Source organism: Xyrauchen texanus, chromosome 4 (genome assembly GCF_025860055.1).
Source record: "Xyrauchen texanus isolate HMW12.3.18 chromosome 4, RBS_HiC_50CHRs, whole genome shotgun sequence".
Classification (NCBI taxonomy): domain Eukaryota; kingdom Metazoa; phylum Chordata; class Actinopteri; order Cypriniformes; family Catostomidae; genus Xyrauchen; species Xyrauchen texanus.
In genome coordinates, this window is record NC_068279.1 from 53,576,330 (window position 1) to 53,589,749 (window position 13,420).

The following is a 13,420-nucleotide window of genomic DNA, read 5'->3' on the forward strand; positions in this document are numbered from 1 at the left end:
CTGAGGTGGAATGCATTTTAAAATGAACCCTTCCAAACTTGTTTGAAGGTTACAAAGCCTTCTGGATGTTTCTGGGTTTTAAAAGCACCGATACATGGAAAGTCTTCAAAGGAACTAGATGATAAAAAGGTTTGTGAAAAATTGTGAAGATTCTCCTATGAGATCAGGTTGTAAAACCTTTTGGTTTTAATTGGACCTTTATTTTTTAAGAGTGAAGGACTTATAAAATCAGATGTAGCCGTTGTGTGTAGAAAATGTGAGTGGTGTGTGCAAAAGCTACTATACTAGAATGTTGAGTGTGGTTGCCAAAACATTGCAATGAAGTGTTAACAAAACCCCTAAGTATGAGCAAAAGTAACTGTCATGCTTTTCTTAGCAAACACCACTAAAAATATCCTCCAAACCATTGTTTACCTCTTTAGTGTTGTTATCCTGCACCAGGCTGTAGAGGGGCACAACACGGCTGACCTCCAGGAGGACGGGCATCGGGCTGGGCACCTCACGGCCGGCTTGCCTGCACAGGTGACAGGTGGCCGGACAGCTGCCCTTCTCCTGGCAACGGATATCCACACCGGCCACAAGGTCATCGGTCAGCAGTTGTGTCTTCAACAGACCTGACAGGTAGCTGATGAAGGGCACGGCTTTCAGGTCCCATCTGCCACCCTGATCTGTGACCTCTGTGGAGATGAGACACAGTATGACATCACTGAAGTAGTTAAAGGGATCATGGCATGCTTTCTAAAGTATTATGTTCCTTGGGGTTCACATATAAAATTAGTACAGTGTTTTGCACCAAAAACATTTATATATTTGTCAAACATTAGGCCAGAGATGCCTATTCGATAGGAAGAGAGATGCACGTGTCCGTGTAGCATGTATGTCTGTGTCCTTATGTTTTATTTTGGTTTAAGTTAATTTATATAATTACATTTTATGCTGACTGTTCAGCCGGTTTCCACACCATTCCACACCATTAAAAATAATAGATGCCAGTCATGGAATTAGACCGCAATAAAAAAAAAAAATACATAAAAATACATGTAACTTTAAACTAAAACATGCCACAATAAAACAGCTCAAACTGCAGAGCTTTGCAATCAGATGGTTTAAACTTAAAAGTAAAAAAAAAAAGCCACTTTGTCTGTCAATATGCTTCAATCAAAATTGTTGTGTGGAGAGGGATAGACTTTATGGATAAACTTGTAATGAATAAGCTGGTGTTTTATTATTATTTTTTTTTTTTTAAATTTTCAAGATATGTTTACCATACTAATCTGTCCCGGTCAAGTTCCAGGCCCAGTGTTTGCAGGCCACGTTTCCAAGATTGAGTAACATTCAGTGTCTTGCACTACTTTAAAATGAGTCTGTATTATATTCTGGACACGACCCCAGCAGAGATAGTCGGCTGATCCATTTCCATAAAGGATGAGAAGACAAAGGCATTACCCATGGGACACCAGAAGTAGGAAGTGAGGATCTCAGTTGTAAACAACTAAAACCAGTGCCCAATACCACAACACCGGTTCAGGTGACTAGTTTAGATTAGTTTAGTTTGCACAAACACTATATTTTTGGTACCAAGGAGGTGGATTGGTTTTGATGGGTGCTCATCGTCATAGTAATATGATACACGGATCCTTGCAGATCCTTCTAGCTGCATTCCAGCTGTCAGTTTGTCCAGACACTCGGGTGACATTTCACCCCACACTTCCTGTAGCACTTGCCATAGATTTGTCGGTCTTGTCGGGCACTTCTCGTGCACCTTACAGTCTATCTGAACCCACAAAAGCTCAATGTGGTTTAGATCCATAACACTCCTGTTGTCCAATGTCTGTAACCTTTTATTTTTATTTTTTTGTTCCAAAAGTGGCTTTTTCTTTGCAATTCTTCCCATAAGGCCTGCACCCCTGAGTCTTCTCTTTACTGTTGTACATGAAACTGGTGTTGAGCGGGTAGAATTCAATGAAGCTGTCAGCTGAGGACTTGTGAGGCATCTATTTCTCAAACTAGAGACTCGCAACGATCTACTTATCCTCTTGTTTGGCTGCCAGTGTATTACTGACAAGATGTCAAAGTATGTCAGGAAGGAAGTAGTTACAGAAGATGATGAATCATCTCCACTAGCATACGGTATATACAGGGCTGATTTTTTTGCATAGCACACTTGGCAGACAGAAAACAATGCAATTGCAGGAAGAAAGAAATTAATTAAGTGTTGAGACGTCCATGTGATGGCTAAACAGTTGTGCCACTTTAAACAATGTCAAACATTCTGGTTCATGGTGCCTGGTAATCACATTACTTTTTATGGCGGACTATAGCATGACAGGCTAACACATAATGGAGGACACGTAGCGGGAGAGCAAACAGAACAAGGCCGTCACGACTGCATCAACACATAGATGTGCCAACTCTGTGACACAGTCAGACTCAATAGGCCCTTGTTTGTGAAGTTCTCACCACACATGAAAATGACACAGCTACAGTAATTGCTAACAGCTTAAAGTACGTTTTATAAATTATTCATTTCCTGTAATGCACTTAATCATTTTGAGATGGAGCGGTGCCTTCCAAAGGGTTTCTACACAGAGTGGAATGAAAACATTTGGCCGCATGAGTCTTTCATCATGTGTGTTCTACATCTTTGCTGGTGTGAGTTGTTTTTTTGTTTGCTTTTTATACCTACGCCATCTGTCTCATGGTAAATAGAGTTTGAGTTGTGTACACCCAGACACTGGAATTAAATATTAAATCACATATGTCATAATGATGTCCATAATAGAGCACAACCAGTGGGTCCCCGTCTGTCACTCACTTTGACGTTGTGTCGAGTGAAGCGACACTAGGGGACTTTCTTGAAGGCCTCAGTTACCTCTGAACTTGAGAAGAGGCCAATGAGAATTTGTCAAACATAATTTGCATGTCCCTCCCCCGGACATTAGGGTATAAAGGGAGGGAATCATGCATCTATTCATTCAGAATTCTTCTTCAGACTTACAGTTCCACTCACCTCTGCAGAGCGTATGCTGACTTTCCTTTTTAAAGAGGAACGCCACTCCAGCTGCCCCCCCCCACATCGCTCCTTCTGCCCACGAGATTGAGGACGAACCGCTTGGCGATGGATTTGGGGATGGCAGTGGGCTCGGTTTCGCCGGGTAGATCCCCACGAACCACCTGCCCCCCGGCACGCTCGTTGACTTCCGTCCAAGCTTGAGGTGAGAGCGGCTCACCTCACGGCCAGTCGCAGGTCACAGCGCAGACACTCGGGCAGGTGATGTTCACCCTCGTGGTCCAAGAACATCACCTATGGCTGAACCTGGTCGAGATGCGGGTGGTAGACAAAGCTTGCTTTCTCAACGCCCCATCTCCCAACTCGGTCTATTCGGTGACACATCGATGACTTCGCCCAGCAGTTCTTGGCGGTGGAGAAACAGATGGAGGCCATTTCCCAGATCATGCCCGGCCGCCATTCCAGCGCGGGCTGTGCTCCGTCTGTTTGCTGAAGGCGTCCTCCTGCATCTTCCAAACGGCAGGCAGCTCCACCTCAACCTGGGCCCAGCGCTCAGACCCTGCGTTGAGCTCCTGTCTCCCAAATGTCCTCGAGGACCCGGAAGGCCCCCAAGCATTCCTGAGACGGACAACCCAGGGAATGAGATATTTGCTCCGGAGCTGGTAAGCAGACCACTCCATCTCCTGGTGGAGGGCCGGGAGGAGAATCCTAATTTGAAATGATTTCCTTTACGCCCTGAAGTGGCGCTTGTTCGCAAATTGGTGTTCTTCCCGATCTGAAGACCCGCAGAGATGCGCAGTCGGGTCAGTGCTCTCGTTTCTGCAAGAGATGCTGGAGGGGAGGCTGTCCCCATCCACCTTGAAGGTGTATGTTGCCGCTATCGTGGCCCACCACAACGCAGTGGACGGAAAGTCCTTGGGTAAGCATGACTTGATTATCAGGTTCCTTAGAGGCGCCCGGAGGCTGAATCCTCCCGGGCCAAGCCTGTTCCCCTCCTGGGATCTCTCAGTGGTCCTCTTAGACCTTCAGAGACCCCCTTCGAGCCGCTTGACTCAGTTGAGCTCAAGGACCTCTCCTTGAAGACGGCCCTCCTGATAGCACTAGCTTCCATCAAGATGGTTGCGGACCTGCAAGCATACTCTGTCAGCGACATTTGCCTGGAGTTCGGTCTGGCAGATACTCACGTCATCCTAAGATGGCGACTGGGATACGTGCCATAGGTTCCTACGACCCCCTTCAGGGATCAGGTTGTGAACCTGCGAGCGCTGCCCCAGGAGGAGGCAGACCTAGCCTTTTTGTTGCTGTATCCGGTACGTGCTTTGCATATCTATTTGGACCGCACGCAGATGTTCTGAGCAGCTCTTTGTCTGCTTCGGCAGATGTGGAAAGAGAATGCCATCTCCAAACAGACACTATCTCCCTGGCCTACCAGACCCAGACCGTGCCCGCCCCCTTGCGGGTTCGAGCACACTTGGCGAGAATTGTGGCATTCTCGTGGGCACTGTCCAACAGCACCTCCTTAGCAGGCATCTGCAGAGCAGCGAGCTGGGCAACACCCAATACCATCGCAATATTCTAGGGTTGAGTCGGTCTTGTCCCGTGTTTTGTCAGGTCCGAGCCGGTAGAACTCAGTAATACGGAACAGCCGACCGGGTGTTCCACTTGCACCTAGCGCCCTTCACCAAAGTGATCCAGCGCGCTCTCTCTCCCAGGTTAGCCACTAAGCTCTTGCTTCCTGGATGTTCTTCCTCCCTAGCCTTCTGGCCTGCGAATTCAGTGGAAGTATTTGTGACCAAACCAACTACGAGCCATAAGTGCTCTGTACTGGGGTACAGCTCCACAGGCCTAATTTTCTCTTCAGGCAACTCCCTGTGATATATTTTTCACTGTACGTAAAATACCTGTCGGCAGACCCGAGTCTCCCTTGGGCATTCCCTCTGCCTCCTGTCGCAGTGTTTGTAGAGCTCCTCCCTCATCAGTTAGGACCTACCACCGCACCACTTGCACATGTGGCTTGACAACCCATGTGACGTATTGGCTACATGTCACTTCCCCCCAGTCTGGGCAGGATGTGGTCTCTGCAGGGTCTTTTCCCCCTGAAAGAATATGAACAGAAAAGATCGCCTTCCCCGACGTATTTCATAGCATTAAGCCCCAGCCGCTTTATGCTCTATGACAAGAAACATAGAGAGAGAAAAGGCCACGGCTGGCTGGCTTGCTCCCATGATAGGCATGTCACCTGTCCCCCCCTTAGGGGTGCTGGGAGCCTAAGGTCTTTATATGACACCTTTTTCTGGGGGCGTTGGGGAGGGTTATGTGTGGCCGATACAGTTGCTTCTAGCAGGCAGTAACACGGTCTAGTGCATGACACTTTTAAATAGGACCCCTTGTGTCACTACATTCGACACAACATCGAGTGAGTGACAGAAGGGGAACGTCATGGTTACTGTTGTAACCTCCGTTCCCTGATGGAGGGAATGTTGTGTCCCCCTTGCCACGACACTAGAACTACCACAGTAAAGGTCCGTACCTTATATTCGGATCCTGAGTGCAAAAACCTAACTGACAGACGCACGCTTCCCTATATACCCATATGTCCGGGGGCGGGACATGCAAATTCTGTCTGCCAATTTCTCATTGTCCTTTTCTCAAGTTCAGAGGTACGCGAGACCCCTTGTGTCACTGCATTCGACACAATGTCTCGTTCTCTCCATCAGGGAACAGAGGTTACAGCAGTAACCATGACGTTTTCATATTTACAAATGTATGAAAACAACTAAAATGGAGTTTAAACACAATACACAATTGAGTATTTTACCACAAATGACAAGAAAGCAGGTCTTATTTGTCCAATATTTTGTCAAATCCTGGACATCAGTGTTACCAAGACAAGTTCAAGTAAAGCCTAAATATCTTAGACTGTGAACCAAAGCCCAACATTTCCATTCCTAATTCATGTCATTTTAATGTAACGTCTTTAGTCATTTTTCACATTTATAAATTGGGGATTCTGTTCATACATATAAACTTGTCCTTCTTGAACTCAATTGACTTGCATGCCAAACTGAATGAAGGACATGCCTCCTCTCGTTCATTCAGTCAGCTGATCCACGTCCACATATAAACAGTCCTTGGGCAAGACACTGAACCCCAAGTTGCTCCCAATGGCAGGCTAGTGCCTTGCATGGCAGCTCTGCTGTCATTGATGTATGAATCTGTGTATGAATGGGTGAATGTGTCACAGTGTAAAGCGATTTGAATACCGTTAAGCTTAAAAAGGCTCTATATAAGTGGAGACCATTTACCATTTAGACCATTTAACACAACCCCTAAACCTAACATATCAGGTAGAACTTTCTTTATTAATATGAATGATGCGAGAACAAATTAATCCAAAGGAAAGGCAGGTATAAATCTGATTCGCGCTGTGCCTCATGCAATCATTGAGGCAAACCAGAGAATTTGAGATCGGAGAATGTATAGAAAACCGATTGATGACATGCATTAATGTTATAATGCTTTAATCAGTTATTTTATATCCAAAGTAGGATTTCGCTTAGGGCTAGTGTTGGACGATATGGACCAAAAATCATATCTCTGTATTATTAGGATGAATGGCAATGCACAATATATATCTTGGTATTTTCTACAAAGTGGACTAAATGTAAGTCAAAGCCACATGTGAGATGGTAAATGAAGATGCAAGGTGTTTTGTTTTGGGGCAGAAGACCTTTCGGTCTGTGAATGCCTCACGGCCGGGCTTGCAGCAACAGCATGAAGTTTAAATGTTGGAAGAGATTTTAAGTTCTTCCACTTTTGGATGAAACCTGTTTATTGATTGATTGATTGATTGCTTTATTATTATCCCCTTAGGGAAATTTTTGTTGCTTGTGTTTCAACATGCGTACATATAAGACCAACAATATACATGTAACAAATATGCAGATTTATATATAAAATAAATAAAAACAAATTCTAATCTTCACTGAGACCCGCTCAGTGAACACCCACACTACCTATCATTTCATAATTTTACTGCCTGTGGCAAGAAGGAATTTTTCCCCCGTTTTTAAAAATTGCTGGCATCCTGAATCTTCTACCTGAGGGTAATATCTCAAATTTATCAAACAGAGGATGTCTATTGTCTGATATAATTTGTCTTACTTTATTAAGGCATCTAGTTTTATAAATTTGTTCAAGACCTCATAAGGCATTCTATACAGATGACATGCAGGGCTCGACATTAAGTATTGTGATGTGCTTGTCCTTCAAACAAGTAAATTGGTCATTCATTTACTTGAAGTAATAAAAACAAAAAGTTACTTGTCCAGAGAGAAAAAAAGGACATTTTGACAGGTATTGGTTATATACTCAAGAAACATAACAGAGTTTCTGTTGTATGCTTTCTAAAATTATGACATTGCCAACCTAATATTATTATACCCATGCAATCAACTAGATTATCTGGGATAGAAATGTAAACTGCGCTGGGTAGGGGATGTTATTTTATGTTACATGTACACACTTCTGTGTCACTTTCCATCATATTATTGCAGCAAGATCTACCATACACAATACATACATTTTTAACGATACCAAAATTTCAGTACTCTTTAGTTAAATGTGATGATTTTTGATCCCAGCTTCAATGTCACAACAAATAATAGTCTAATAACTAATTTGTTATTTATAAAATTATTAATTTCACAAGTTATTATTCAAGAGTAGTAAACAGTCAGTAATTAAATAACAAAAGAAAAGCAGTGAATAGAAGAAAACACTATAGAACACAAAAATACAAATTAAGAAAACTTAAAAGTTTCAAGTATTCAATTAAACATTCATGATGAATTTAGTAATAAACTATTACTGGTCTTCCCTGTATGAATGATACTAGAGTTATACAAGTAAAGTTATGCAGCCAACAGCAGTGAGTGGTTTTGTCAGTGGTTTTGATAAATAGTAGGGATACACTAAACAGCAGCAAGTCTATTAGGTAACATTTAAACTTACAGGTTGTACATTTCAATACAAATCAGCTTTTCCTCCAATGTTTATGTTCACTTTAGACATAACTCTCTGTGTTTACATGAACACCTCACCAAGATGGGCATTTTGGCAGAATATTCTTTGTTCTCTGAGCACACGCACATGTAAAGTGCACCGCACACACACAAGCAGCCTGTCAGTCAAACAGCGCAAAGCTGTTTTACTGCTCATCTAATCTTTTAAAGATTAGATGATTAACCATCTCTAAATAATTGAATATTTGTTTTTATTTTTATTAACCAGGACTTCTTCGGTAGTGTGAACTGGTGCTGTGTCTCCCTCCATGTTGCAGGAGAACTTGCAAGCGAGTGTGGAATTCCTTCTCAGATGACCTAGTTGAAGCCCATGGTGTTTGAGCCAAGCCCCTTTAGGTGCACAGTTGGCCTATAGAAGTGGGTGCAAAATAAAAATTTCTTCAGAATTTTTTTGACTTAGGGCAAGCAGCGCATTGCTCCCACCACAAAGCTATGGGTCAGTAGTGCGGCCAGGTTACGCAATGTCTTGTCCCTTCATCTAAAGGATCCGAGCTTCTATGCATAACCGGAGATGCTCCCTTTCGATTATGGTTCACTCTATGCTTATGAGAACAGTGTCCAAGCATGCTTCACTATTTACATGATGCTACACCCCACAGATGGGCCTTGCCAGAGGCATAGATACTTAAGGAAGGATATGTATAGGATGTCAGAGGCCACACAGGATGGTGAAGGCATCAAAGACATCCTCAAGTGTGTAGATTAATGATTTATCCCCTACATAGTGAGAGAAAACTTTATCTCAGACTGGGAATTTATATGAACCTTATAAATACACACAGTATGAAGGCTGAGTTTAATAAGTGCTTATGACTTTAATGGGTTATTTTTACAACGGCCTGTATACTGGCAGCTGTATCAAAATTATAGCAGATAGCCCACTCATTGAAGGTGTGTGTTGGCTCGCCTGTTGAGTGTTGGAATAATTAGCTCCCTTAGACAATGAGGACCTGCAAAGAGAGAGAAGTAACATCTAGGTAATAAAACCTGGTGAATGTGCTTGGTGAAGACCAACCTGCTGCTAAATTTTGTTCTGCAAGGTCACACTGTTTACCAATGCCCATGAAGAGGCCATGCCTCTGGTCGAATCCACTTTCACACAGATGGGGTCACCCTGTGATTCATATGCGAGGGAGATCGCATCAATGATCCAATGAGAGAGCCTTGTTTAGAGACGGATGTGCCTTTTGTGCATCCTCCAAAGCAAACAAAAAGCTGATCCGACAGTCTGAACTGACAGGTTACACTCCACATAGATATGCAATGCCAACACTAAATATGCTTCTCATCTGGAACGTGGCTGAGCACAGGGTGCTTAAAAACTAAGGTTTCACGTGAGTGTTGTGTGATCCACTGAGAATCTCTATGAAGGAATGAGATGTAGCCTAGGAGGATTCAGCCTCTTAGAGCCTTTCAGGAACCTGATAATCAGGTCGTGCTTCCCCATATACTTACCGTTTACTACGTCATGGTACGCAACTATAGTGGCTACTTGCACCTTCAAGACCTGCACAAAGTCTGTGCAACCCAGCTCACTGGGGGAATGCAGATTTGCACAGCCCCTGGTGACATCTGTGCAGCCCCATCAGAGAATATCGACGTGGGCAGTGGGATGATTCCTGGGAATCAAATGGAGGAGGCAGAGCTGCCTGTTGCTTGGACGAAGGGGGACGCCCTTGGCAGGCAGATGGGACACGGGCTGCGCTGGGGCGGCGCCGCGGCATGAGATAGCTTACGTCTGCCTCTTTACCGCCGGAAACTGCTGGGAGAAGTCGTCTCAAGTGGGCCTTGTACACATCGCGCATCTCGACCATATTTAGCCAAAGGTGGCATTCCTGGACCACGAGGGTGGCCATTGCCTGCCCAAGTGCCTGCGCACTGACCTTCGTGGCTCTGAGAGCGAGGTCGGTGGCAGAGCGCAGTTCCTGCAGCACAGCGGGTCGGGAAAACCCAGGTGCATTTCTTTAAGTGGCTTGGCTTGGTGGACCTGCAGAGGAGCCATGGCATGTACCGTGTATGGAGGTGGCCTGTCCAGTGGCACTGTAGGCTTTCGAGGTCAGCGACGATGTCATTCTACAGGCCTTGGAAGGGAGTACCGGGCGATCCCACCAGGTGGTGGCATTCTAGGGGCACAGGTGGATCACAACCCCTCTGTCCACCTGGGGGACCTCCGAAGGGCCACGCCACCATCAAGGGTAGTGAGAGCGGACGAGTGAGGAGGTCAATTCCGGGCAGTGAAAGGTACCTTCCACGACCTCATCAGCTCATCATGCACTTCGGAGAAAAAAGGTATCATTGGGGGCGTGGTTGTGAGTGGCGCCCTGACCCAAGGTACCAATACTAGACGTGTAGGCTGTGGGGAGGACAGAGGGTTCCAGTCCAAGCTCACGCTCACGGCGGCCCAGGCAAGCATGTCGGCCATTTGCGTGTCGGCCTCAGACTGGGTGGGTTGACCGGAAAGTGGCAGCCAAGTCGAGTCCTCTGCGTCAGACGCCTGAACGCTCTCCGATGCAGCGGCAACGTCATCATCCAACTCCAGGGCCTCAAGGGAGAACACTGGCTGAGAGGTGAGAGTTTTTCATACTTACTTGCAAACAGCCATAAAAGGGAATGCAAATTACGGTATGTACAGTATGCTATATTTTGAAATTGCAGCATACAGTGTTTATTATAAGGGATCATCGCTTTTGCAACCCAATACTCAATACTCACTCCTCATGAGTACATTTAAATGAGCTTCTCCTGTTTTTTTGTTTTTTTTTGTAGCTTTTAGGACATGTATTTTACTGTCCTCACACTAAAATTTTTGGGAAGTAACAGTACTTTTACTTGGGCATGGTTTTTCAGTAGGTTACAATGGGACTAAAGGCACCCCTTAAGAAAATGTATCTTTTTTCTGGTCACAAAATGTATCACGGTCAAAACAAATATTTATTTTTATTGAATATTGATGGAGCAACATTATTTGTGTAAAAAAATATGTTAAAAAAAGGTGGTGAGCGAGACTTTTACCCCACACTTGGATTAAAAGGCCCTAGGGGGTTTCAAGTGATATTGTGTAGATTCATGGACAATAGTTATAGGGCACAATTTGTCAACTAATGCAAATAATTTTGAGACAGCAAGATGCAAGATGCTTACTTAAAATAACCACTTCAGAGAAAGTGTACAGAAATAAAATTTTTAGGTGTAACGATAGACAACAAGCTAAGTTGGAATGCCCACATCAGACATATTACAACTAAAGTCTCCAAAAGCCTTGCCATAATAAGTAGAGTTAAGCATATTCTTGAGTATAATGCACTCCATACCCTGTATTGTGCTTTAATACAGCCATATTTAATCTACTGTGTAGAGGTATGGGGCAATAATTATAAAAATGTAATACAGTCACTTTTTTTGCTACAGAAAAGAGCTATACGAATTATACACAAGGCCGCCTATTTCGAACACACAAATCCTCTCTTTCTTAAATCAAAGCTATTAAAAATGCAGGATCTTGTAAAATTATATAATGCACAGTTCATGTTCAAAGCGTATCACTATTTATTACCTGTGAACATTCAAAATATGTTTTCTCATAAGGAGCAGTCGTACAGTTTGAGAGGATTTGGAAACTTTGTGGTCCCAATGGCGGGTTCCACCAGGAGGAGTTTTTCTATGTCTGTTTGTGGGGTTACTTTGTGGAATAATCTGGGGCTTGAATTAAAGCAGTGTCAAGGCATTCACAATTTCAAACGTCTTTACAAACGAAAGGTCTGGTTCCATTACAATGACATTGTGGTTTGATTGTATTCATGTTGTCTGGATTGTTGGATTAGTTATTATTTAGTTACCATTGTTGGTATTTGATAATCATTGTTACCTGTGGAAATATCTGTATATTAATATGTATGGTATGAATGTGTGGTTTTGACTTGTGCAACCACTGTTTCTAAATTAGGTATTATTATTACTATTATTATTATTCTTTTTTTATTATTATTATTATAATTATTATTTTCTCTTTGAGATTATTGATGAAGGAAGCAGCTATTTTTTGTTTGTATAAATTCTTTGATAGACTGGGGTGGGGTTTAATAAGTTTTACTTCTTCCTACTCCATTTTCAAGCATAAGTGTATAAGTTATTATTATTGTGTATCTTTTCTGTTGTCACACTATTTTTGCTTGAAATAAATAAATAAATAAAAATAAATAAATAAAGTAAATCATTTCCTGTTCATATCAAACACATTTGGTATTTAATTACATCTCATGGATTCTACAAACAAACTAATCTCTTTTATAACTGGATGAGTCAATGTCAGCCCAGTTTTTCATTTCATTTTTCATTAGCTACTGTACATAAATTTGCAACATTTTAAAATTGAATGAAAATTAGATCAAATTGCTTCAAAATCAACCTTTAGACATAACATGAAAAGATGTCATGGAACAGGAGAATTTTCCAGTGTATAGTGACAAACAGGTGTTTAGGAAAGTGCTGTGGTAATTTTTGATGCTATTTACTGTTTTGGGAGAACATTTTATCAAGAGAGCCTTTAGCCCCATTGTACCCTACTCTTTCCAACCTGGCATTCAGTTGATCATGGCACCACAGCAGGTCGTACAGATTTCTAACCGGCATGCACCTGCCAGTGATCACATGTTATCGGTTCTGCACAGAACATGCAATCTCAAATGAGCCTATTGACACAATAGCAGCAATTTTATGATGGTATCATATAATCTTATAAATAAATATTTATGAATAAATGGCATTTTATATTGAATAAAAATAGAATGGTATTATTTAGTGACACCAGTACTGTATGTGAGCATGCATTTGGTACAATTGGCACACGCAAAAGCCTCCTTTTGGAGGGTGTCCAACATATTTGCACATGTAGCACACACGCAATTTGATAGATTGCACAAGCACATAGGCACCCGTTATTTGGGATCTTAGTAAGTTATAATTATTATAATTAGTAAATTAGTATTATCTTTGGTTGGTATAAGTTAAATACCTCGAAAGTGATGGTATTTTTACTTCTGGTTGCACTCTATATATGCAAACTTGTGTGTGTCCTGTCACTCTGTTGAACAGAAGGTCAATGCTTAGTCAGATCTTGATTATGGAACTCATTCTTGTGACCCAGCCTGTCTGAAAGCTGCTGATGATTACAAAAAAATGTTGATGGAAAATACTCCCGAGGAAATCTATGGAAATGAATTACCGTACACACATTAAGTAAAATGACTCACAAAGGAGTTGTCATTGCTTAAAGTTCGATGCTGTGAGATTTGCGACAGTGCATTGTAATTTCAGTACTACAGAGAAG

At 42.7% G+C, this 13,420-nt stretch overlaps 1 protein-coding gene across 3 annotated transcripts in view; it reads right to left on the reverse strand.

Annotated features, from left to right (window-relative positions):
* LOC127637737 (astrotactin-2-like) overlaps nucleotides 1-13,420 on the reverse strand; it is a 749,824-nt gene that overhangs the window by 131,266 nt on the left and 605,138 nt on the right. For all 3 annotated transcript variants that reach the window (XM_052118989.1, XM_052118979.1, XM_052118998.1), the window contains one exon: nucleotides 415-677. In XM_052118989.1, coding sequence (XP_051974949.1) covers nucleotides 415-677 — 263 coding nt within the window. The remainder of the gene's footprint in view (nucleotides 1-414; nucleotides 678-13,420) is intronic.